This window comes from Gracilinanus agilis, chromosome 1 (assembly GCF_016433145.1).
Source record: "Gracilinanus agilis isolate LMUSP501 chromosome 1, AgileGrace, whole genome shotgun sequence".
Classification (NCBI taxonomy): domain Eukaryota; kingdom Metazoa; phylum Chordata; class Mammalia; order Didelphimorphia; family Didelphidae; genus Gracilinanus; species Gracilinanus agilis.
Window position 1 is genome coordinate 200,210,663 of NC_058130.1, and position 26,497 is coordinate 200,237,159.

At 37.6% G+C, this 26,497-nt stretch overlaps 1 protein-coding gene across 1 annotated transcript in view; it reads left to right on the forward strand.

The window, feature by feature from the left end:
* PCSK5 (proprotein convertase subtilisin/kexin type 5) overlaps positions 1–26,497 on the forward strand; it is a 593,358-nt gene that overhangs the window by 347,220 nt on the left and 219,641 nt on the right. Inside the window, exons 11-12 of the mRNA XM_044678618.1 lie at positions 11,345–11,462; positions 13,383–13,571. Of these exons, the coding sequence (XP_044534553.1) occupies positions 11,345–11,462; positions 13,383–13,571 (307 nt within the window). The remainder of the gene's footprint in view (positions 1–11,344; positions 11,463–13,382; positions 13,572–26,497) is intronic.

Sequence of the window (26,497 nt, forward strand, 5' to 3'; positions counted from 1 at the left end):
CAGTGGAAGGAAGGAAGGAAGGAAGGAAGGAAGGAAGGAAGGAAGGAAGGAAGGAAGGAAGGAAGGAAGGAAGGAAGGAAGGAAGAAAAGAGAGAGGGAGATAAGGGAGGGAAGGGAGGGAGGAAGAAGGAGGAAGGGAGGGAGGAAGGAGGGAGGAAGGAAGGGAGGAAGGAAGGGAGGGAGGGAGGGAAAGAAAGAATTATTAATGAGATCCCTCTCTGTGTAAGTGCAGTTTCCATGTTTCACCAGTAGATGACTCTTGTGCTATGTCTGGTCACTATCAGCTAGTCATGCCATGTTCATAAACTTTGAAGAGATAAGCTTCCATCATTAATTAACCAGCTCTTTTATTACTAATGAATAACTTCATAAGTAATACTTGTACAAAGCTGACACAAACTATCTAACATTAATTCTACAAACATTTATTTAGTTCCTCCTCCAATCAAGGTGCTATGCTACAAGTGTGGTTACAAAGACAAAAATGTATTTATCATAAAGTTATTAGAGACTTTTAATTAATGGGCAACCTTACACTATTTCCTAGCTTCCTTTCAATGTCTTTAGAAAAAAATTACCCATTCTTCCCTCAAGAACCTTTTGTTTTACTTGGTGCTACATGTCCACAGATACTTTGAGGAGGGTAATTCCCCCCTAATAACTGGGGGCATCAGGAAAGAGTTTATTTAGTAATATCTGACCCAAAGTGAGAAGGTGATGCATTCCAGGGTTGGGGAAATTTGTATAAAGACAGAGAGATGGGAACGATAATGATTTGGAAAATAACTTTTTAATGTAAAAAATTGTATTTTAAACAGAAGCCTTGGCTATCTAAACACTTTATTGCCAAGGTCCTTGATATTCATTCAGAGATAATAAAACTTCTAATAGAAGGTTCTGTAGACCCAATATTTAGAGAATTCCTTTAATTGGTATCTCTCTTTGGCTTTGTTTTCGCCACTAAGCATCTTATCTGGGACTGTTCCTTAGGTAAATTATAGTTGCTTTTCTGAAGTGAGTTGTACTCCCCCAAAAAGATAGTGTGCTTAAGGTCAGTTCTCAGTACTTCTATTTTCATCTCAAACTCAACTAAAACTATGAAAACATGTCTGTTTTTCCACATCTTCTTACCCAATCAGGAGAGACTGTAAGCTAAAATGGTATGTCCTTTTGGCTTGGAAAGTCTTTTCTCCCAAGCCAATCTGGTCATACATGGGCCAGGTCGGGACAAGCCTCAGTGACTTTTTTTAAACCACCTGTGCTTTAGAAAATACAAAATGTATCTTTCATCATTCTGTTTGCTAGAAGCTAACAGGTGAAATCAAACTTATTTTTGAGACACGACAAATATGTAACTTATTGTCAACAGACTAAAAACTCAAACTAAATCAAATAGATCTCTTATAATGTACCACATATTTTTATTAAAAAAGTGTTTTGCTGACAGTTCATCTCATAAACTCTAGCAGTGGAAAGAACACTGGGTTTGGAGTCAGGAAGACCTATACTCAAATCCCTTAATTTACTAGAGGCTGTGGACCTCAGTAAGTCATTTAAACTCTCTGGGCCTCAGTTTTCCCACATGAAAAGCAATGGATTTAAACTCATTGGCCTCAAAAGTACCTTCCCCCTATACATTTATGATCTTGTAAATTCTGAGACTCAGTTTCCTCATATGACTAATAGTATCTTCAAAGGTACCAACCTCACAGCCTCAATATGAATCAAATGATTTGTAACCTTAGAGCAGTCAGAGATGAAGAGAATTCAGAAGTCTTACTGTTTTTTTCTATTTCCTTTATGTGGATTGCTGAAGAGACTCTCTCCACCCAGTTTCAGTCATTAGGGTTCACATAGATTTTAGAGTTCATTTTATTCTAGAGTTTTTTGCAACATTTGTTGCTAACCTTTGTTGTTGTTTTTTAATATCACAGTTATATCCTCTTAACACCTCCCATCTCTGTTATGCAAAGCCATCTGATACAACAATTGCATTTGACAGTGTATACAATATTCCATACCCATAGTACCTCTCTCTCTTTCCTCCCTCCCTACACAGAAGGGAATAATGTTGTAACTAGAAATTTTGGCACCTGGGCCAAATGCACCTGATTTGGGAGGAGAGGGTGAAACACAGGGTCATCTCCACATTATGATGGGACATTAAAGCAGGACTTTACAATAGCACTTCAGCTAAATTCAAAGAGATTCCTGATCTTATTGGCCACTGGGTGATAATTTTTCAGGCCAAAATAACCCTCATAGACCATCTCCTATCTAAGTCGTGTAGAGGTTGCCAGTAGAATTGGTAGAGGAAGAACCTTCATCTGTGAAGCCACAGGTTCTTGAATGAGTGAGTAAATGAAAAAGCATTTATTAAGAGCCAGTGGATAAAACATTGATCTGGGAATTGGGGAGATGCATATTCCTGAGGTCAAATCTACTTATTGTGTGACTTCGTTTGCCTGAGTTCTCTCATTTTTAAAATGAGCTGGAGAATTAATAGCAAATCATTCTAGAATCTTTGCCTAGAAAACCTCAAAGAGTTGGACCTGACTGAAAAGACTGAACAACAACAATGTGCCAGACACTATACAATTCCAAAGTGAGGCAGTCCCAGCCCTCATGGAGTGTGCATTCTAATAAAGGAAGACAAAAATGGGGAGCCAGAGAAGTGAGCTTTATTCAGAGGAGTCACAGAGTTTAAGTTTCGCCATGGGATGATTTATTGTCATTCCCTTTAGAATGGTAGTATTGATTGGAGTACTATTCCCGTACAAAAAAATGGAAGGGGCTGAGAGTATAAAGAAGTTGGCAATGCAAATGGGTAGGTCTTGGTTTCCTGGAAGATGGCTGGATGGGATGATGGGAGAGTAAAAAGATTGAATGAGGTAGGACAGCTCAGCCACCGGAAGGAGTTCCAAAGATGTATAGATTGACTTTTTCATGGAGGGGAGAGTTTAGCTTCTTGTGGGTCCGTAATAAAGTGTGGAGAGAAGGGAAGATAATGAAAGTAGCAGAATTTATTAACAAACAAGAGATAGAAAGTATTGTGAGATATAAAATGGATAATTTCAAACACATAAAAATTTTAAAGGTTTTTTTAAAAAAATAAAACTAACGTACCCAAAATTAAAAGGGAAAAATTTTCATAGTTTCTCAGATAAAGGTCTCATATTTAAAGTATATAGAGAACATATAACAATATGAGCCATAAACAATGGATAAATAGTCAAATTGGGATATGACCAAACAAGTTGTGGTAGATGATTGTGTATACCACTGTGCTATAAGAAATGACAAACAGGTTAATTTTGGAAAAACATAGAAAGACATACATGAAATTATGAAGAGTAAGATGAATAGAACCAAGAGAACATTATATATACAGTAATAGAATTATTGTTTGAAGAGTGGCTTGTATATGTCCACCTCCAGAGACATAACTAATAAATAGAAATAAGTAAGACAATTTTATATCTACATATATCTTTTTTGTCAAATGATGCCTTCTCTAATAGAACAAGGGGTGGGGGGAAGCTAACTGGGCCTTTAAATATAACAAATAATTAAATAGATTTAATTTTTTTTAAAGTAGCAGGACAGATTTTAAAATAAATAATAAGAATCAAATAGGGTTACTTTGAAAGAAACTGAAGAATAATGTATTCTAATGTGACCCCCTCTCCCCAACAGATGCACTGGTCCTTTCCTACCTTTCTGGCCTTCTTAAACTTTACTCATTTCTACATCCTCATCCATCCAGTGACACTTGCCTCTTTCCTCTTCCTTGCACAAAATACTCCTTATTTTGTGTATTTTCACTGGCTATTCTCTTACTTGGAACTCTCCTTCCTCATCTTTCTCCCGGGCTTCCCTGACTTCCATCAAGTCTCAGCTAAAATCCCACCTTCTGGGAGCTTAATATCCCTTCATGCTAATGCCTTACCTCTGAGATTATCTCTAGTTTTTCTTTTATGTATCTTGTTTGTACACAGTTGTATCCTCCATGAGACTGTGAGCTTCTTAAAAGTAGAGGCTAATTTTTGTTTTTCTTTCACTCCCAGTGCTTAGCATAATACCTGACACATTGTAGGAACTTAATAAATGTTTGTTGATTTGATTTCCAGCCTCTCCCAATGAACAGAGCAGATTAGTCATTCACCTATCATCTTTAATTCCACTCCTTGTAATAGCTGGATGCATTTTTATTTCAAGCATTTAAAAAAATTTAAATTTTCTTTTATTTTTTAAAATTATAGGTAGAAACAATTTTTACAATTGTTTTCTGACATTTTGAAATTCAGATTTTCTCTCCCTTAGCCCCCTTTCCTCCCTGAGTAAATTGTCTGATATGGGTTATACCAGTACTTTCATGCCACATTTCCCATGCCATGAGAGAAGACATACATCACTCATACAGTAAAAACTCATGAAGGAAATAAAATGAAAGATGGCATGCTTTGATCTGTAATCAGGTTCCAACAGTTCATTCTTTGCCTCTGGATAGCATTTTTTTTATCATGAGTCCCTTGGGATTTTCTTGGACTTTGTTTTGCTGATAAGTTTTTAGTTTTTCACAGGTGATTAAAATATAATATTTCTGATACTATATACACTGTTCTGGTCTTGCTCACCTAATTTGTATCAGTTCATATGACTTCCAGATTTTTCTGAACTCATCCTTTTTGCCATTTCTCATGGCGCAATAGTATTTAATTACAATCATATTCACAACTTTTTCAGCCATTCCCCAACTGATAGACACTCTTTAAGTTTCCAGTTCTTTGCCACTACCAAAAGAGCTGCTAAAAATATTTTTGTATGTTTATGACATTTTGAGAAGGATCCTTCTTTCCCATGTAACATTTTTTCATTATCTATTATTCACTCATCAGCCAACCATTTACTAAGCATTTACTATTATTATTACGAGGCCCTACAATTCAGTTCAGGGTTTGACAAGCACAAAAACAACCAAAGAACAAGACAGTTTGTGATAGGACATAAGTTTTCCTCATCTCTCAGCTGGATGGATTACATTCAATTATCTTTAAGGCCCATCTATACACCACGGGGACATTTATTGGCACTTATGAAATAGACTGGAGAAGGAAATGGCAAACCACTCCCAGTATCTTTGCCAAGAAAACCCCAGTTGGGGTCAGAAAGAGTCAGGCGTGACCAAGACAACTGAACAACAACATAAAATAGGCCTCTTTTTCAAGCAACACACATATGGTATACTTTTTCTACCTGTGTAGTTCCCTGGAGCTGCAATAGGATGTTCAGTGCAAGCTTACTAATTAGCTCACAATTAAATAATACATGACAAAACTTTTTGTTCCCATTCACCTTCTGATATCAATAGTGCAAATATATAGGAAGAAAAGTTCATTGTGAAGGTAGAGCAGGGAGAAGTAAGGAAAAGGGGAAAGGAAGCAGCCAGAAGAGATTGTTGTTGATAAATACTCTAGCTCTATCTTCAATGATCCCTCTCTATACCCTGATCCCAAGCATTCAGCTGTTTCAGGCTACCAACTGAGACTTCCAAAGGCAACCACTGAAAATCAATTAGCAAATATTTATAAGTTGCCTCCTATGTGCCAGGCACTGTGCTAAAAATACAACTACAGCATGAAGGTCATAGGAGCTTTGAGGAAGGGAAGTTATGAATGCCATAAATACTGAGAGAGAGAAACATGGTCTATTCAAGGGAGTGAGGACATCTCAAGCAGCGAGAAACACTCTACAAAGGAAAGCAAAAGTTTCCACTCTCTGTGAAGATTAAAATTAATATTCAATAACTAAGTATTATGTTTTTAAAAGTTTTATTAATAATAACTAAAGCAAACAGCTACCTAAACCTTCCAGCCTGCTCTGGAAAGAAAAGAGGAAAAGAGAGAGGCGAAGCCTCAGAACTTGGTGGAGAGATTAAAAGGAATTTTGGGAAATACTAAGACTTCTGGGGGATGAAGTCCAAGGGTTCAAAATCTCCATTTATATCGTCTCCATAGTATCTAACCCTCTGAATGTAAATATAAATGTAAAAGGAAGCTATGTTTCATCATGTATCCTCCAAGACATGATAATTCATTGCGGTTGCTCAGAATTTGCCTGTCTTGGGCTATTTTTTTTTTTTTACCCTTGTACTTCGGTGTATTGTCTCATAGGCGGAAGAGTGGTAAGGGTGGGCAATGGGGGTCAAGTGACCTGCCCAGGGTCACACAGCTGGGAAGTGGCTGAGGTCGGGTTTGAACCTAGGACCTCCTGTCTCTAGGCCTGACTCTCACTCCACTGAGCTACCCAGCTGCCCCCTGTCTTGGGCTATTTTTAGTCATTTTGAACTGTTCCTCTGGTTATGCTTCACTCAGCATCACTTAGTACAAGTCTTCCATGTTTCAACTCATATTTTTCATTTCCTCTGGTACAACAATATTCCTTCATATTCATATACCACAATTCACAGGATCCTTAGCATTTTAGAGTTGGTAGGGGCCTCCACGGGCATGCAGCCTACTCCCATACTAAAAAAGACCCCACTACAACATACATAACATATGGTTATCTAGCTTCTGAAGAAGGGTTCTAAGGAGGGTAAACCCATCACTTCCCCAATCAATGGGCACCCATCCCATCTCTAATTTTGACTCATACCACAAAAAGAGTTGCTATTGGTATCTCATTTAGGTCCCCAACTTCTGCCATTGACTTTCTTGGAGAACATGCCATTCAAAATGTACATTGAATCAAGTAGAGGGATTTTTCTCTCTAGTTCATTTTAGGTCTCAGAAAACAAAATCTCATAGTAAGGGATATTTATTCATGGCATGACAATTTTATTAGCCTATTAACATTCCCATATGTAATGCAAGTATACTCCACGGTCAATTCTCCATTCAGTACATCATGAAGAGAGAATCAAAACAGTAGCATAGATAATGAGTATATATTTTATTCAGTGGCTTACGAGACGGAAGATGGAAGGCCATACAGGGTGAAGACATTTAATCATATTTCAAGTCATTGTCAAACCAGTAACAGTTAAGGTATAAATTGATGTACGGTCACCAAATGCCCTAGGCATGTCATGCTTATTAAAACTAACAAAGAAAAGAGAAGTTTAGGGAACAGCATTATGAATTTTTAAAGATGCAATGAATTGATTTCCTTCCCATCTCATTGTCTATCCTACTGCTTTGTAGCTTTCCTGATCCCCTCTGTTTTTCAGATTCCCTCCCTTACCCTGAACCAATATAACTTTTATTTTCTTTGTGCTTATTTTCCACTTAATTATTAGTGGACAAGTTGTTCCCCATCAGCCAATCAACAAATATTTTTTTAAATGCCTACCAAGCACTGTACTAGACATACCAATAAACTATAAACTCCTTGAGGGCAGGGACATTCCCAGAATGAATGTATTTTGCATTTACCTATTGGCATATATGTTGTTTCCTCCATTAGAATATAAGCTTCTTGAAAACAGCTTCTTCTGTTTTTGACTTTGTGTCCCCAGGGCTGAGCATAGTGCTTGACCTATAGTAGTTGGTGCTTAATAAAATACTTGTTGAGTGAATGAATGAATGTTTACACGAATAGACTTTTCCCTGTGTGCTATTCTACTTTGGCATTGATAAGGGAGGGGTGAAGTGTTTTCCATACCCTCGGCAGAGCCCAGTTGGAAAGATTTGTTCCATTCCTTGGAGGATACTTCTTTAAAACACTGGGTATGTACATTTTCCGGAGAGATGTGTTGTGGTTCAGTCTATATTGATTTATCGATACACAACCTCAAGAGGTTTTAAAAGTCTCTCCCTTTTAATTACACCCTTCTTATCTTCCTCACCCCCTGAAATATATCCCAATATACAAAGATTTAATTTTGTGGCAGCCATTCTAAGTAGTTACATATACCTATAAGCTTATATGATTAATGAGATTTGACTAAAGATTCTTGTTCTGATTGAAGTTCAAGAAGGAATGCAAAAAGGGGATAAAGCACCCTTTTGTGTTTCTGATTGAGAGGTAAGCCTGTTATAGCAAGAGAAAATATTGGGTTTGAATCGAAAGGATTTGAGTTTGAGTTGCAGTTTTATAACTTAAAATCACAGATTTTGAGTGGGAAGAAACCTTGGTTGTTCTTAGCTCTAGAGCTGGAAGGGACCGCAGAAGCCAAAATCCTTCTAGTCAAAAACCCTTCATTTTCAGTTGAGGAAATCAAGATACAAGTGACTTGTCCAAGGTCACTTAGTAGCAGCTGTAAAGCTGTAATCTTGTAATGTGCAGACTTGTAAGCAGTCACGATTATACTGTCACCTCCTGAGTGTCTAAAAGACTGTTCTGACCAGAACTCAAACAAATTGAAAGATCCCACCCTCAGCACTGAACCACTTTCTTAATCTCTAGTCTTTTCCTTGTCTTTTTAATAGATACTTTAGAAAAATCACAGAATAGAAAATTATCTGGTAGGTAGATAACTGGTATACAACATAAAAAAAGTTCCAGTGAGATTGTTTATTCCTACAATCTCTTTACTTTATGTTTCAGTTAATTCATCAGAGTTGAAAGGAAACAGAAGAGGGGTAGTGAGGTGGCACAGTGAATAGAATGCCAAGCTTGAAATTAGGAGTTCCTTGGCTCAAATCTAGTTTCAATTGGGTTACTCTGGGCAACTCATATAGCCCTGATTGTGTAGCCCTTGCTGCTCTTTCCTCTTAAAAGTAATACTAAGATAGAAGATACGTGTTTTTATAAAAGAAAAGAAATAGAAAATTTTCAGCCTGAAGCAGCTATTTTTAATCCAAAGATATTTATATACTCAAAAACCATAAATTTAGAACTGGAAGATCCATTAGTAGACATCAAGTCTAACTCTTTCATTTTACAGATGAGGAAACTAAGACCCAGAGAAGCTTAAAAGAGCAATTTGGTCAAAATGGTACTACTTCACAGATTTTGGGATGGCAGAGACTTAGAAGTTGTTGAGTCTCACATTCATTTTATAGATGAGGAAACTGAAACTCAGAGAGTGGGTCCCAACAAAGTATCTACCTTAAAGTCACACAGCTTCATAGACAAAAGCAAGACATTTAGAAGCAGTATTGACATACTTCTCAAAGATTGGAGTTAAAGTAAGGAGTCCTGGGTTTAGATCCCAGATTAACCACTTATTAGCTGTGTCAACTGAAATTAGTTTATTTCTGGGAAACTCAGATTTTTTTCATCTATAAGATGAGGGTGAGAGGCAACAGGATGCCGATAAAAGGCAGGCCTTCTGCCTGTCACAGACAAGCTATGTAACCACAGGAAAATTTTGATGTGTCCAATAAATTCTCCATGATGGTAAGTTACAGCCTTAGCTCAGTGTCCAATACATAGTGAAGTTTATTGAGTGACTGAATGATCTGAGATCTTCATCTCTTTCAATGAAGAGAGTTTCCCTAGAAGTAGTTCCCCTAAATTGATGAAATCACAGAACTATAAGTCAAGGCATCAAATCAAATAAAATAATGAGAACAATAATAATTCTTGCACAGAGTTGTTGTGAGGAAATTACATTACAAAGCTTAAAGCAAATTGTGAGTTATTATTTATATTACTTGAAAAATTAGTAAAATCCTGGTAGTAATGAGCTAGACCTTGATTCATGGGTGGAATTAATCAATGAAGAGAGAGACAAGAAAGGCATTTCAGATAGAAGGTTAGTCAATCTACAAGCAGCCTTTTAAGTGACTACAGTGTGCCTGGCATTGTGCTAGGCAATAGAAATGGTCATAATAACAATGAAACAATATCTGCTCTCAAAAAGAATGTATTCTACTGAGAGACAACAGGTGTCCCTACAGGTATACACAGAAAATATATAAAAATAATAAATGCAAGGTAGTTAGGGAGGGAGGGAGGGCACTAACACTGTTGATCAGGAGAGGTCACATGTAGAAGGGAGTAATTGATTTGCATTTTGAGGGATGATAAGGATACTATGAGGCAGAATTATAACATGTTGGTCCTTTGTTGTCCTTTGTAGTGGAGAGAACAAAAATGACTTCACAATTTCAGGGTCAATGAACATTACATCCAATTATGGTTGATTGCACTCAGAAAGCTCTACCACTGGTCAGGCACAAATAGCTCATATAAATAGCCACTTGGGCTGGAGATGTCTCTAAATTTTTATATATTGCATTTATTTTGAGCCACTGCAATTCTGCTTTGCTCACATACCAATGTACCTTCTTTGATTCAGTTTATAACATACAAATAAGAAAAAGGCATAAATGAGCAAAATGTGTTCAGGAAATTTTGAGTGGATCAACCAGCTTGGCATGGAGTTTGCATAAGGGAATAGTTAAAAATAAGGTTGGGGCCAAGTTATGGAAGGTCTTAAAATCTGGAATATGGAGTGTGGGATTTATCCTATGAGCAGTGGGGAACTATGAAAAGGTTTCCCACAAGGAAGTGTTGGTGATGAAAGCCAAGTTTTAGGAGATCAGTTTGGCAGTAGTGTGAGAATGGATTTGAGCCGGAAGACACTGAAGACAGGCTAACTTTACATGATCATGAAATCTAGAATCTAAAAATCAAATTGGAATGAAAAACCAAATATTGGGAATTATTGATATAGTCTCCTGGCAGGGATGTCAAATTCCTCTTAAAATCAATAAGACCTGTCCCTGGGAAATGAAAGATAAGTGTTTTGGGGTAAAGCCAATTAATCTCTATGAGCCTCAATCCACACACTTATAAAATTAAGATAATAAAATCAGCACCTGCTTCACAGAGTTGTTGCAAAGGAGAAATAATAATGACTGCAATATGCTTCACAAACCTAAAAGGACTAAATAAATGAGTTATTGTTAATATTATTATCTCACAAAAACCTAAAGACCTTCCTAGTTTGATCGAATCTTTCCCTGTAAAAGGAAAGATAACATTTTGTCTTATAGGGCCATTCAGCTTCACTATTCTGGCAAAAAGTACAGTAGATTATCTTGCTTCCAAGTTTTATTATCAATATACACTTACATTATGAAAAGTTGTGCATATTTTTTAGATCTCTGCAGACTAGATAATTATTTCAAGTTGTGGGATTTATAGAAAGAAGTTAATATTCCATGACTAAGGCACTTAGGTAAAAGAAGCACTTAATGTATCAATGAAGAGACACTATCTATTGATACCTTTCACCTATTTATTCTTAAATCCATAATCTACAGGGAAGCCATGGTCATGAAGAGTGCTATCTGAATTCTCCTCTGAGAGACAATGTGACTTATAAGATTAATAAATATTCAATACATTTTGTTGGTGTCAAACTTACCATTTTGTTCACCTTCCACAGTGAGTCATCTCTATGGATTCGGGCTGATGGATGCAGAAGCCATGGTGATGGAAGCTGAAAAGTGGACCACTGTACCCCAGCAGCACGTGTGTGTAGAGAGCACTGACCGACAAATCAAGTAATTTTCTGAAACAGTCATTTATGATAATAATGCCCTCAAATATCTCAGACATTCTCTTTTATTTTTTTTCAACTCTTATCTTCTGTCTATTGATTCTAAGGGAGAAGAGTGGTAAGGGCTAGGCAATGGGGGTCAAGTGACTTGCCCAGGGTCACACAGCTAGGAAGTGTCTGAGGCCAGATTTGAACCGAAGGACCTCTGGTCTCTGGGCCTGACTCTCAATTCACTGAGTCACTCAGCTGCCCCCTAGACATTCTCTTTTAATGTCTGTCTCGGTTAGTTGTCCAGAGAAGCTAAAGTTGCTTTTCCATGAAATGGATGGAATCTCAAGGTAATTAATACCGCAGTGAATCAGCAAGCATTTAGCAAGTGCTTTCTATGTATGATGCACTGGAGATAAAAAGTCGAAGTGGAAACAGTACCTGCCCTCAAGGAACTTACATTACTTTAAAAAAACTGTTTTAATTAATTAGTTTATATTCTTTTCCTCCCATCTCACTCCCTGCAAATGAAAGAGAAAGATAGAAACAGAATAAGAAAGGGAGCATGAGGGAGAAAGAGGAATGGGGAAGGAAATTAATTTAAAGTAAAATAAATAATCCAGATAGTGGCAGCTAGGTGGCACAGAAGATAGAGTGCTAAACCTGGAGTCATGAAGACACATCTTCCTGAATTCAAATCCAATCATTCATACTTACTAGATGTGTGGCCCTGAACAAGTCACATAGCCCTGTTAGCCTTAGTTCCTCATCTGTAAAATGAGCTGGAGAAAGAAATGGCAAACCACTACAATATCTCTTCCAAGAAAACCCTAAATGAGGTCACAAAAAGTCAGATACAACTGAAAAGGAAAAAAAAGAAAAAGAAAAAGAAAAACCCAGATAGTAGTAGTCAGTCTTCAAACCCAGGTCTTAGGAATCCAAATATCTCTATCATATCCTCATCACCTCATGCCTGGCCTATTGCAATAGTCTTCTTGTGGGCCTGTCTGCCTCTATTCTCTCCATACTCCAGTCCAACCTCCTTTCAGCCAACAAAGTGATTTTCCTAAAGGGTAGTCAGATCTGACCATGCCACCCTTCCCCTACTCAATCAACTCCAGGGATTTCCTAGCATCTACAGGATCAAATACAAAATACTCTGTGAAGTTCAAAGCCTTTCATCATTTAACTACCTCCTACCTTTCTCCTCTTCTTATACCTTACTCCCAACATGTACTCTTTGATCCAATGACATTGATCTGGCTGTTACTCAAAAAAGACACTCTGTCTCTTGACTCTGGACATTTTCTTTTTGCTGTCCCCCTTCCCTGGAATGCTCTCCCTCCTCCTTTCTGACAGCTGCTCTATGTGTCTTACTCTAAATCCCAATTAAAATCCTGATTTGTACAGGAAGTCTTCTCTATTCCCTCTCAATTCTAGTGCCTTCCATCTTTTATTTCCTTTTTATCCTATATGTAGTTTGTACATATTTGTTTGCTTATTGTGTCCCTCATTAGAATGTTAGTTCCTTAGAAATAGGAACTATTTATTGCTTCTTTTTATATCTCCACAGCTTATATAGTGCTGGCACATAGTAGGTGCTTAATAAATGTTTATTGCCTAACTGCCTGTATGAATGTAGCTGCCTTAAAGGGCAATGATTGTTTTGCATTTCTCTCTTTCTATCCCCAGTGTCTGTCACAGTGTCTTACCCATAGGGAGTGTCTCATGAATGTTTGTGGAATTTACTTGAATTTGCTCAACATTTGTGAAATGACAATGTTATTATTTGAGTGTATTTCTTAAGCTTTGGTTGGGAACAACCAAGAATAAGGTTCATATTCTGAAGATGACAACCCAATGGGGTGCCAGTTCTCTCTCTCATCCTGGTCCAGTACGGGTAGTAATTGACTGCGATGCTTTACATTTGTTCCAGAACCATTCGACCCAGCAGTGCTGTCCGCTCCATTTACAAAGCTTCAGGTTGCTCCGACAACCCCCATCACCATGTGAACTATCTGGAGCATGTGGTTGTACGCATCACCATCACCCACCCTCGAAGGGGAGATCTGGCCATCTACCTGACCTCACCTTCAGGAACCAGGTCCCAGCTATTAGCCAACAGGTAGGCTTATGGATGGTTCCCCTGGCCCAGCCTCTGTCATATTGTGATCACAGCCTGGCATGTATAAAAATAGCACCAGTCTTATGGAAAGAAGACCTAGTTGTGAGTCTTACCTTTGATCCAGCTATGTGTCCCTCAAACTCTCTAAGCCTTGGTTTTTTCATCTATAAAATCGAGACAATTATGCTTGTGCCAATATGCAGATTTGCTATAAGGAAAATGCAATGGAAAAAGTACAAGCTTTGGAGTTAAAGGATTTGGTTTGATATTCTGCCTTGGCAATGTAGAACCTGTGTGACCTTGGAGAAGTCACCCCACTCCTTTGTACCTATTGTTCTTGTTTGTAAAAGAAGGAGATTAAACTAGATGGCCATTAAGGAGAGCTAGAAATTTCTAATCTTATGAACCTATGAAACTCAGAGGGCATATAGCAGGAGAATTTTGTTTTTGTTTTTTTTTACTATAGTGCTTTTAACAGATCCCAGCCTGACTTTAGGTACAGGACTAGACATCATCTCTATCCACAGGAAAAAATTGAGAGGGAATATAGCCATTAAAATAATGCTGTGTAGATATATAATTAAGATAGTGATTCTTTATAAATAAAAAAGTTGACTTTTAAATATAAATAAATATTTTTAAATAAATAAAAATAAATAATATAGAAATTATAATTAATGTATAAAACAAATATATAAATAATATATAATAAATAACTAAAAGGACTTTAAAATAATGAATAAATAAATAACATTTTATATATTTATATATATAATTTAATTATGATAATTAAATTAAATTAATTAAAAGCTATTTGAGGAGTGGAGGAGAAATATTTATTTATATAGGTAAGTAGATACTTCTTACTATTGGGAGAAAACAAGATTATGGGCAACGCATAGACTTAAAAGAACATGCAGCTTGCTGGAGTGATCGTTAACAGTTGAAAATGTTATAGGAAAATTGTAAAGTCTCTTATTGTCCTTAGCTTTTCCTTAAGGCCCTTTGTTGTTTTTTCCTTCTTTACTTCCTTTCTCTTCAATTAAATCTAGCTGACTTGGGCCATTCATTGAATATTGTAGTCCAAGTATGTGTTTTCTCAGGTCACAGGGAGAAGCAATGGTACAAATGAAAAGAAAAAGAAAACAACTTGGTTTGTGGGTCTGAGGTCTCTTTTGCAAACCCTAACCCTAGGTGTATGTACTCTCTCTCTCTCTAACATCAGCTCTAAAGCTGTGAGCCTATGAATTTCTATTATTTATCAGAACCTTTCCTGGGTCCATATTCCCATAGGCACAATTCTTGACCTCGACGTCCCCTTTCCACCACCCTCCACTTCCTTATCTCCAAAACCCTCATTTTCCTTTTTCTATTAATGCAGGCCAAGACTTATAATCATGAGAAAAGCTCCAGGCAACAAAGGCTCAGGTCTTTTCCCATTCAATCAACAAGCATTTATTACATGCTTACTCTGTGCCATTGTATATGCTGTGACACCTGTCTTCAGAGACTCATAGGTAATATGAGGTTACCTTCTGGGTCTCACTTGTCAAGAGACTGAAGTCAATCTCTGCTGGTAGAAGGAAATCCCCATTGTTCATTCCCCTGCTTGAGCTAGTGAGGAGGTAAGAGAAGAGCCTAGACTATAACATATTAACTGGGCTCTCTGATTCCAAAAGAAAAGAGAGAATAAGAACCCATAGCTGGGATACCTTTAGATTTAAATACTTCAGGGATCTGTAGTTTTAGTCAATAAGGACAGTCCTATGGATGTAAGTTATAGACCTTCTAAGCTTTTGTATCAAACAGTTAAGCAATACATATATACCAGCCTTTGTGCTAGATTCTATGGAGAAACACAAAAATGAATAGTCCCTTCCCTCAAAAAGCTTATATTCTATCAGGAGAAATAACACACATATGTAAATAAACATGAAATATATTCAAAAATTCAGGGAAGAGGGGTTAAAAAATTCAATATAAGTAAGCAACATCCTTTGAGCTGAGTTTTGAAAGAAACGAGAGATTCTAATGGTTGAAGGTGAAGAGCAAGTGCATTCCAGACTTAAGACACAGCCTGTGCAAAGTCATGCAGATGGGAATTTATACAGTATGTGGAAAAATAGCAGGTAGGCCAGTTTGCCTGAAATGTGGAGTAATGGGAGTGAGGTGTAATAGTCTGGAAAGACAGGCAAAAAAGCCACACTGTGAAGAAAAGAACCAAGTGGAAAAGATTATTTTATCATACAGGCATTAGGGAGCAATCTGAGTTTCTTGAGCAGAGGAATGTTGTGGCCACCTCTGAACCTGAAAAATATTAATGTATCAACTATGTGGAGAAGGTATTGGTAAAAGGAAAGACTTCAGGTGGGAGTAAAAGGAAAGACTTCAGGTGGGAGTAAAAGGAAAGACTTTTCAGGTGGGAGTCTAATTAGGGAGGCTGTTTAAGTAGCCTATGTGAGAGAAGAAAGGGGCCTTTGAACTAGGTTGATGAGTTAGTAAATAGGAAAAGGTGAATAGAAGAAAGATTGATAAGACTTGGCAGTTAATTGGATATAGCAGAAGAGAAGAGGGAGAAAGAAGAGTTAATGAGAGTTCTAAAGTGTCACACCTTGATGCCTGGAAGGATGATAAAGCCATCCCCAGAAGCAGAGATTTTAGGAAAGCAATAGTCTTTGAGAGTAGCTTTGCCCCCCAAAAACTCATCAATATGTGTCCAACCTCCAAATGGGACTCTCCAAACTCAATACAGCTAATCCCTAGATGACCTTAAATGACTTTTATTAACATGCACACATGGTGTATGTGTGTATATGCATTTACCTATAAAGATATACCTATGTATGTGTGTAACTATAAAAATATAAGGTAGTATGTTATCGTTGGTATATATATGTATGTATGTATGTATACATATACACATTTTTATATATGCTGATACATATATATGTGTGTGTTTGAATAGGATAAGGGTGGGAATAGGGGGAGAAGAACATATATGGATAGAGATAGCATACTAAGGAGGAGGGAGAGAGAAAGAGAGAGAGAGAGAGAGAGAGAGAGAGAGAGAGAGAGAGAGAGAGAGANGCAGGAGAATTTTGTTTTTGTTTTTTTTACTATAGTGCTTTTAACAGATCCCAGCCTGACTTTAGGTACAGGACTAGACATCATCTCTATCCACAGGAAAAAATTGAGAGGGAATATAGCCATTAAAATAATGCTGTGTAGATATATAATTAAGATAGTGATTCTTTATAAATAAAAAAGTTGACTTTTAAATATAAATAAATATTTTTAAATAAATAAAAATAAATAATATAGAAATTATAATTAATGTATAAAACAAATATATAAATAATATATAATAAATAACTAAAAGGACTTTAAAATAATGAATAAATAAATAACATTTTATATATTTATATATATAATTTAATTATGATAATTAAATTAAATTAATTAAAAGCTATTTGAGGAGTGGAGGAGAAATATTTATTTATATAGGTAAGTAGATACTTCTTACTATTGGGAGAAAACAAGATTATGGGCAACGCATAGACTTAAAAGAACATGCAGCTTGCTGGAGTGATCGTTAACAGTTGAAAATGTTATAGGAAAATTGTAAAGTCTCTTATTGTCCTTAGCTTTTCCTTAAGGCCCTTTGTTGTTTTTTCCTTCTTTACTTCCTTTCTCTTCAATTAAATCTAGCTGACTTGGGCCATTCATTGAATATTGTAGTCCAAGTATGTGTTTTCTCAGGTCACAGGGAGAAGCAATGGTACAAATGAAAAGAAAAAGAAAACAACTTGGTTTGTGGGTCTGAGGTCTCTTTTGCAAACCCTAACCCTAGGTGTATGTACTCTCTCTCTCTCTAACATCAGCTCTAAAGCTGTGAGCCTATGAATTTCTATTATTTATCAGAACCTTTCCTGGGTCCATATTCCCATAGGCACAATTCTTGACCTCGACGTCCCCTTTCCACCACCCTCCACTTCCTTATCTCCAAAACCCTCATTTTCCTTTTTCTATTAATGCAGGCCAAGACTTATAATCATGAGAAAAGCTCCAGGCAACAAAGGCTCAGGTCTTTTCCCATTCAATCAACAAGCATTTATTACATGCTTACTCTGTGCCATTGTATATGCTGTGACACCTGTCTTCAGAGACTCATAGGTAATATGAGGTTACCTTCTGGGTCTCACTTGTCAAGAGACTGAAGTCAATCTCTGCTGGTAGAAGGAAATCCCCATTGTTCATTCCCCTGCTTGAGCTAGTGAGGAGGTAAGAGAAGAGCCTAGACTATAACATATTAACTGGGCTCTCTGATTCCAAAAGAAAAGAGAGAATAAGAACCCATAGCTGGGATACCTTTAGATTTAAATACTTCAGGGATCTGTAGTTTTAGTCAATAAGGACAGTCCTATGGATGTAAGTTATAGACCTTCTAAGCTTTTGTATCAAACAGTTAAGCAATACATATATACCAGCCTTTGTGCTAGATTCTATGGAGAAACACAAAAATGAATAGTCCCTTCCCTCAAAAAGCTTATATTCTATCAGGAGAAATAACACACATATGTAAATAAACATGAAATATATTCAAAAATTCAGGGAAGAGGGGTTAAAAAATTCAATATAAGTAAGCAACATCCTTTGAGCTGAGTTTTGAAAGAAACGAGAGATTCTAATGGTTGAAGGTGAAGAGCAAGTGCATTCCAGACTTAAGACACAGCCTGTGCAAAGTCATGCAGATGGGAATTTATACAGTATGTGGAAAAATAGCAGGTAGGCCAGTTTGCCTGAAATGTGGAGTAATGGGAGTGAGGTGTAATAGTCTGGAAAGACAGGCAAAAAAGCCACACTGTGAAGAAAAGAACCAAGTGGAAAAGATTATTTTATCATACAGGCATTAGGGAGCAATCTGAGTTTCTTGAGCAGAGGAATGTTGTGGCCACCTCTGAACCTGAAAAATATTAATGTATCAACTATGTGGAGAAGGTATTGGTAAAAGGAAAGACTTCAGGTGGGAGTAAAAGGAAAGACTTCAGGTGGGAGTAAAAGGAAAGACTTTTCAGGTGGGAGTCTAATTAGGGAGGCTGTTTAAGTAGCCTATGTGAGAGAAGAAAGGGGCCTTTGAACTAGGTTGATGAGTTAGTAAATAGGAAAAGGTGAATAGAAGAAAGATTGATAAGACTTGGCAGTTAATTGGATATAGCAGAAGAGAAGAGGGAGAAAGAAGAGTTAATGAGAGTTCTAAAGTGTCACACCTTGATGCCTGGAAGGATGATAAAGCCATCCCCAGAAGCAGAGATTTTAGGAAAGCAATAGTCTTTGAGAGTAGCTTTGCCCCCCAAAAACTCATCAATATGTGTCCAACCTCCAAATGGGACTCTCCAAACTCAATACAGCTAATCCCTAGATGACCTTAAATGACTTTTATTAACATGCACACATGGTGTATGTGTGTATATGCATTTACCTATAAAGATATACCTATGTATGTGTGTAACTATAAAAATATAAGGTAGTATGTTATCGTTGGTATATATATGTATGTATGTATGTATACATATACACATTTTTATATATGCTGATACATATATATGTGTGTGTTTGAATAGGATAAGGGTGGGAATAGGGGGAGAAGAACATATATGGATAGAGATAGCATACTAAGGAGGAGGGAGAGAGAGAGAGAGAGAGAGAGAGAGAGAGAGAGAGAGAGAGAGAGAGAGAGAGAGAGAGAGAGAATGGAAATGAGGGAAGGGAGAAGAATGAGAAGAGAACAGGGAAGTAAAGGTCATTTTTTCTGAGTGACAGTGACTAGAAATGCCAAGTTGGACTTTTCAAGTGGCATTTTTATTATGCTTGGAAGACTTACTCTCATTCTTCTCTCAAACCTGAATTCTTCTTGCTGTCAAAGCAAGGAGTGAGAAGCCAATTCCTAATTCTTTAAACAGGAACCACAGCCTTGCCAAAATAAACGCATGCAGGTGCAAAGCAGCAATAGTCTGGCATCAGATCAGTTGGGGGCTTCCCCTACTCCCCTTTCTCAAAAGACAAAGCTCTCAGCTGCCCCTGTGTGACTGTAGCTACCTGACCAAAACCTTCTTTCCAAGTCAAGCAAGACCTTCTGATGCAGGATTATATGATTAATGGGGACTGGGCCAGCTGGTGTTACTGAACCCAACAGTAAAGGCTCTTTCTTCCTTTTTTCCCTCCTCTATCCGTTATTCATCTGGGTTTCATTTGAAAGAGTGTACTGGTGAAATGCTAAAGTGCAAAGGTATGTTTTACAGATGTGGAGATCTTATCCCCTTCTTCCAGAAAAAACAGTCCCTCCTCATACAGTTGCAGTTTGCTTAGGTTGGGGAGCCCCCAGGCCCTCTCTAGCCCCCTCCTGCATATTTTGCTTTTCAATGCTGGCTTCCCCTGAAATGACTTCAGTGAAGAAACTTGTGAGTCAGAGGCTCTATGGATTCTATCATGGGCTTTTGGCATATGACATCGTCACTGGTTTCAGTCTTTCTGAGTATTCTTCAGAAACCAGTCTTATAGGGAACATCTGCTTTGTTGTTTCCAAAGTACTGAATGTGAATGTGTGGGGTGATGGCCTTCAAGAGAATAGGAACAGGGATTCCAGAAAATCAGTGGATACTTCACCAGAGATTTTCCTCCTTCTTCTCCCTACCCCAGTCTCAAGAACTGAGATCCATCAGCCTGTGGCATCCTGAGAGGACCAACTTGGTCTAGAATACATGGTATCCTCTTGATATGATCCATGAGAAACATTCTCATATGTGGAGAAGTGGAAAGAGCACTGATTCCTTGTTCAATGGTTGTGGGTTCCTATCCCACCTATAAGACTTATGACTGATAGGGCCTAGGGAAAAATCACTTAGGCCCCTTAGGTCTCAGTTTCTTTATTTGTAAAATAAAGGGAGGAGTGGAATAGATGAATTCAACCATCCCCAAAGGGGATAGTTTGGGTTATTTAAGAAAAAAGAGGGCAGGACTGGCACTCAGTAATGCAAAGTAAGCCCTGGACTCATTTATCTCCTACCAAAAAAAGAAAGAAAGAAAAAAGAGAAAGTCAGTGCTTGCTCCTGACCCTTTAAATATAAAACAGCTGCTGGCCCTTAGAACTACCTAAGTGCCTGAGCTCTTAACCACATGGCTGCAACATTCCAGGCCCCCAGTTTCCTATGGTTGTATGTCCCTGAAGTCAGTAGGATCCCACCTACTGATGTGACAGGGGAGAGGGGTGTGCTTCTTTTGGCATCTTTTCTGACCAGTGAAATTCCAAAGCATTCATTTATTAGAAAAAGTCCCAACTCCAACTGTTGCCATATCTATCTGGCTTTTATGCAGAACTTTCATTAGTTCTCATGTGGCACTGTTTCTAGGTCTGTTCTTATTAGAAATTAAGAGAAGTAGGCATAGATGGAATTGAAAGGAAACTCCTTTAAGTTACCACTGTCGTGAGATTTGCATTCAGATCAAAGAATACTTTTCAATGGACTGGATTAGTCAGCAGTTAAAATGGAATAGATTATTTGGCATTTCAAAAGCAACATAGGATCATAGTTTTAATGCCAGGAGTGATGTTAAGGGTCAATATGTCCAACTCCTCTCATTTTACAGATAAGGAAACTGATACCCAAAGAGAGTAACTTAAGAAATGCTATACTTCAAAAAATAGAGAAAGATACATTGACTCTAAGGTTGGAGGTCAAGGGTCTAATCCTTCCTGTAATAATTGCTACTTATGGGACATTGGGCAACTCACTGATATTCTCTGGGCTTCAGATTCCTTACCTGTTGGACTAGTTGCCCTCTAAGTTCTCTTCCAGTATTATCATTAGGATCTGATGAACAATACTGCAGCTAAAATGTTGTATCAATCCCAGTGCCTTTAGGAAAGAAGACTGTCCAAAAAAACCCAAACAAAACTACCCAGAAAGGTGGGGCAGGAGAAGAATACAGATAAAAATCAAAGAATCCCTCCCACCAAAAAAAAAAAAAAAAGAAGAAGAAGGTTTAAATGCTAAGAAAGGAAAATCCTGTGATGACAATGACCCACTACATCATATTGGACTCTGGAGACTTTTTCCAGGTAGTTTCATCAAATACAGTGTACCACCACAGAGGCTTTCATATTCTAGAGTCATTTCCTTTTTGTTCTACCCCAAATTTTACTCATGACTGACTCTCCCAATCAAAAATGAGAATCTCTTCTGATTTTACCAACATTGAAGCTCATATAAAAGCTTCATATTATGAGATTGAGGATTTCCTCGTCTCCTGTGGTATAGCAAGCAGAGCAACCTAGGTACAATGAAAAACCATGTCATGGAAGGGTCTCATAGAGCCTAAATGTTCAGGGAATGACTGAACTTGGATTCCTCTCTATTCTTTTAATATGCAAAAAGATGATACTGGGGAATAGCTTTGGTGAAAAATAGCCCTTAGGAAAAAAGGAGAAAATAAAACTATAATGCCTGCTTTTTGAAAATTAAATGTTTATTGATATTTTAATTGATATTTCATATCACTTATATTTCTCACTCTAACCACTCCCACTTTTCCTTATAGAACCATTCCTTATAAAAAAAAAGAGAGGAAAAATCCTAACATCATGGAAAAAGTCTGATGTAATAGGCAGTAGTCCAATCTTTATTCCCACCTCTACCAAGAATCGGGATTTAGGGGAATATATTTTCATATCTTTTCAGGTGATGGGGCTATCCTCATCATTATAATTTCACAGTATTCAGTTGTGATTATCTTCTTGTTATTATTTACAATGTCATGGGCTTTTTGAATATTATTATCCTGGTTCTTTCTACTTTCCTTTGCATCTGTTCATATAAATCTTCCCACACACTTCTCTGAATTAATCAGTTATTTGTTTCTTAGAGCAAAGTCATATTCTATTGCAGCCATATAATATCGTTTGCTTAGCAATTCTGCAATCAATAGGGAATGCCTGCCTTTTGAAGGGACTCTTTCTCTTACAGCATATTTAAGTAAGGTTGTCTTCAGGTTTTCTCTCTCTCTACCACCACCACCCCAATCCCAAATAATTCTTAGGAATCTAGTTCTCCAAATCTAGTTCTCATGGGCAATGGGAATAGACTGAGGTCTTTGATAAGTCAGGTCTAGGCAGTCTGGAGTCTCTCAGCAGTTCCTTCTCCCAGCTGACAGGCTGTTACTTGAACCCCTGTGGAGAACAGCTGTTCAAAGGAGAATAGTTTATCCAAGCATTTGCAGGTGCAGAGCCCTGGAAGGCAAATCTGCAGTGTTCAAAATACTGGTTCAGCTTAAGCTTTTGTGCCCCATTAGCCCAGCAGGCAAGTACCACTGGCATGCCAGGTTGCTAATTTAGTAGGCTGGATCACAAGATAAGCAAAGGGCAGGATTGGAATGGACAAATGGTTATTTCCTTCCCTTTTCTTTGTTCTTCCCCCTCCAATGCTTTCAGTCCCCTTTTTGGCCTGTCTACCTTCCCTCCCTAATGGAAAAAACAGTATATTCAGCACAAATGGTATGCTTATTGGAGAGAGGTGTGGGTGGGCAGAACAGAAAGCTAGATGGATTCCAGCCATTTTTAAAATTGGGGGGTAAAGACAATGACACAGAAAAGCTACATTTTCTACACTGATTCCTCCATATTCAAATTCTGCTTGTGTAATTGCTGGGTTCTTGCAGCAAAGGTTGTTCCCTAAACTGGCTGGAGTTATTAAGAATCGGGTTTTCCATTCTACAGTCATGAGATGCTCCCTGGAATAATGAAAAGCTATTTTGACTCCATTTTCTATCCCTACTGCAACATCCCTTCTAGAGCCACCCCACCCCTATTTTAGTTTGGATTCATGCATATTAACCCTCTGCTTCAAAAACCTGGCCATTGAGTGAAAGCTGATACTTTGCCTCCAATTCTAAATTTGATTACACAGGAACATATATTTCTGCTTCTAATTATGGCCTTCAGTACACAAAAGGTACCATTTCTTGCTGGAGAATGGTAGAGATCAAAGAGACCTATGGCATTCTGAAAATCATCCTTTTTTTTAAATGTATTCTTCATGCTTTAATAATTTCTTAATTGTTGCCTTTTCTAGTCCAATGATAGGCTCTTGATACTGATAGAATCTGCAATGGATTGAAATGGATTGATGCCATATAGTAAAAGTTAAACCACTCTAATAAAAGTTCATCAGATAGGAGCAGCTAGGTGGCTCAGTAGACATAGCTCCAGGTGTAGGATGGGAAGTCCTGGGTTCAAATGTGACCTCAAACACTTCCTAGTTGTGTGACCCCAAGGCAAATCACTTTACGCCTATCATCTAGCCCAGGGGTCCGCAATGTATGGCTCTGGCCAGTCCCAGCAGAGCCCCAGGATGTGCCCCAGGGGGCCCTGCAGCCCGCCCCCCCCCATATTCCAGCACCTTCCGCCTCCATCCTCCTCTTTCTGCAGGCATTCATGGCTCTCACAGCCAAAAAGGTTGCCGACCGTTGCTCTAGCCCTTACTGCCCTTTTGCCTCAGAATCAATAAGACAGAAGGTAAGGGTTTTGAAACATAAAAATAAAAGGAAGTACATGATACAGCCTTACATGTAAGCTCTTCACCATTCAAGCAATTAATTAAAGAGTATTGATTAAGTACCTACTATGCGCTAAGATCTAGTGATAGAAAGGAAGACCAAAAGGAAATCCCTTTGAAAACTGTCTCTAAAGAGGCAATATATTTGCATGTAGGTGATGCTAAGAAAAGTGAATGTTTATAATAGTGCCTTAAAGGGCTTTTCAAACATTATTCCCTTGATCTTATGATCACAATAAACTTATGAGGTTGTGGAATCTGAAACAGGTTAAATAACTTGCCTGAGGTCACATAGTTAAGTTGGTAAATGTCTGAGACCACATTTGTACATAAGTGAACCCAGTTCTAAGCCTAGCATTCATTCTATTTACTACTCTAAACCAATTATACATATAAATAACAAAACATATAGTATACATATAAATTATATATATATTTGTATAGTGTATAATTAAAGAAGTATATAACATATGTTATACTATAGTATTCATTATATATTATTACATATTTTATATATAATCTACCTATCTTTCCTCTACTGACCTCTACTCTCACTGTTCAACTACCTCTTAGACATCTCAAACTGCATGTCCAGTAAACATCTTATACTCAAAATGTCCAAAATAGAACTCATTATATTTCCTTCTATATCCTCCCCACCTGTTACCTTCACTCCTACTTTACTATATAGAGAGCATCACCATCTTCCCAGTTCCTCAGGCTTAAACACTGGTGTCAAACTTGACTTCTTACAATCTCTCCCCACCACCACCATATCCAGGCTGTTGCCAAGACCTATTGATTTTACCATTGCAACATTTCTCAAACCCACCCCCTTCTCTCCTCTGCCTCTGATACCCCTGTAGCCTCATGCCTCGATTCCTGCAATATCCAGCTGGTGGATCTGCCTGCCTCAAGTTCCTCCTCCTCCAATCCATCCTCCATTCAGTTACCAAAGTGACTTTTCCTAAAGTACAGATATGAACCTGTCACACCCCTACTCTATAAACTTTTATCACCTCCAAAATCAAATACAAAAATCATTGTTTGAAATCCAAAGCCTTTCATCACCGAGCTTCCTCCTACCTTTCCAGTTTTCTTACATCTTACTCCCTACCATGTACTCTTCAAACCAGTGACATTGACCTCCTGGCTGTTCCACACAAAAAAAGACACTCCACCTTTTAGCTCCAGGCATTTTATCTGGCTGCCTTCATATGCTCTCCCTCTTCTGTTTTACCTACCAACTTCCCTGGATTCCTTTTAAGTCTCAATTAAAGTCCCATCTTTTACTGGAAGTCTCCCCAAACCCCCCATAATTTGAATGCCTTCCCTCTGCTAATAATTTCCTAGTTATTATGTATATAACTTGTTTTGTATATATTTGTTGATATCTTGTCTCTTCCATTAGATTGGAAGCTCCTTGAGGACAGGAACTGTCTTTTGCCTCTTTTTGTATCTCCAAGTGCTTAGCACAGTACCTGACATGTAGTAGGCACTTTAACAAATGTTTACTGTACTCGGGAAAAATTTATATCTCTGAGTGCCTATATCAACAAAATAGAGAGGGAAGAGATCAATGAATTGGGCTTGCAACTTAAAAAATTAGAAAAAGGACAAATGAAAAATCCCCAGATAAAAATTAAATTGGAAATCCTAAAAATTAAAGGAGAAATTAATAAAATTGAAAGTAAAAGAATTATTGAATAAATAAGACCAGGAGCTGGTACTTTGAATAAATATTGATTGATGGATGATAAATGTCATTATGTAGAATATAGAATATACATATTATATAATATATTTTACATAATATATAAATCCTATACATAATCATATGTGGGTATGCATATACATTTACATATACAATAGATATAAAATATATAAAAGGTAATTAAGAGAAAGAACTTAGGGTTAGGGCTCTAGCACCTGGATTAGGAAAGCTACCTTATGGGAAATGGTGTTTGAGTTGAATCTCAAAGGAAAATAGGAATACTAATAGGCAGAGGGAGAAGGTTCCCAAATTCTCACATCCTAATTTGAAAGCTAGGTGGCACAGTGCTGGGCCTGGACAATTCATCATCCTGAATTCAAATCCTGCCTCAGATACTTACTAGCTGTGTGAACCTGGACAAGTCACTTAAACTTGTTTGCCTCAGTTTTATCTCTAAGATGAGCTGGAGAAGGAAATAGCAAACCATTCTAGTATCTTTGCCCAGAAAACTTCAAATGGGGTCATGAAGAGTTGAACACCACTGAAATGACTGAATAATAGTAACAATGTTTTTACAAAATTTAGCAAGTTTCCTCCCACCTCTT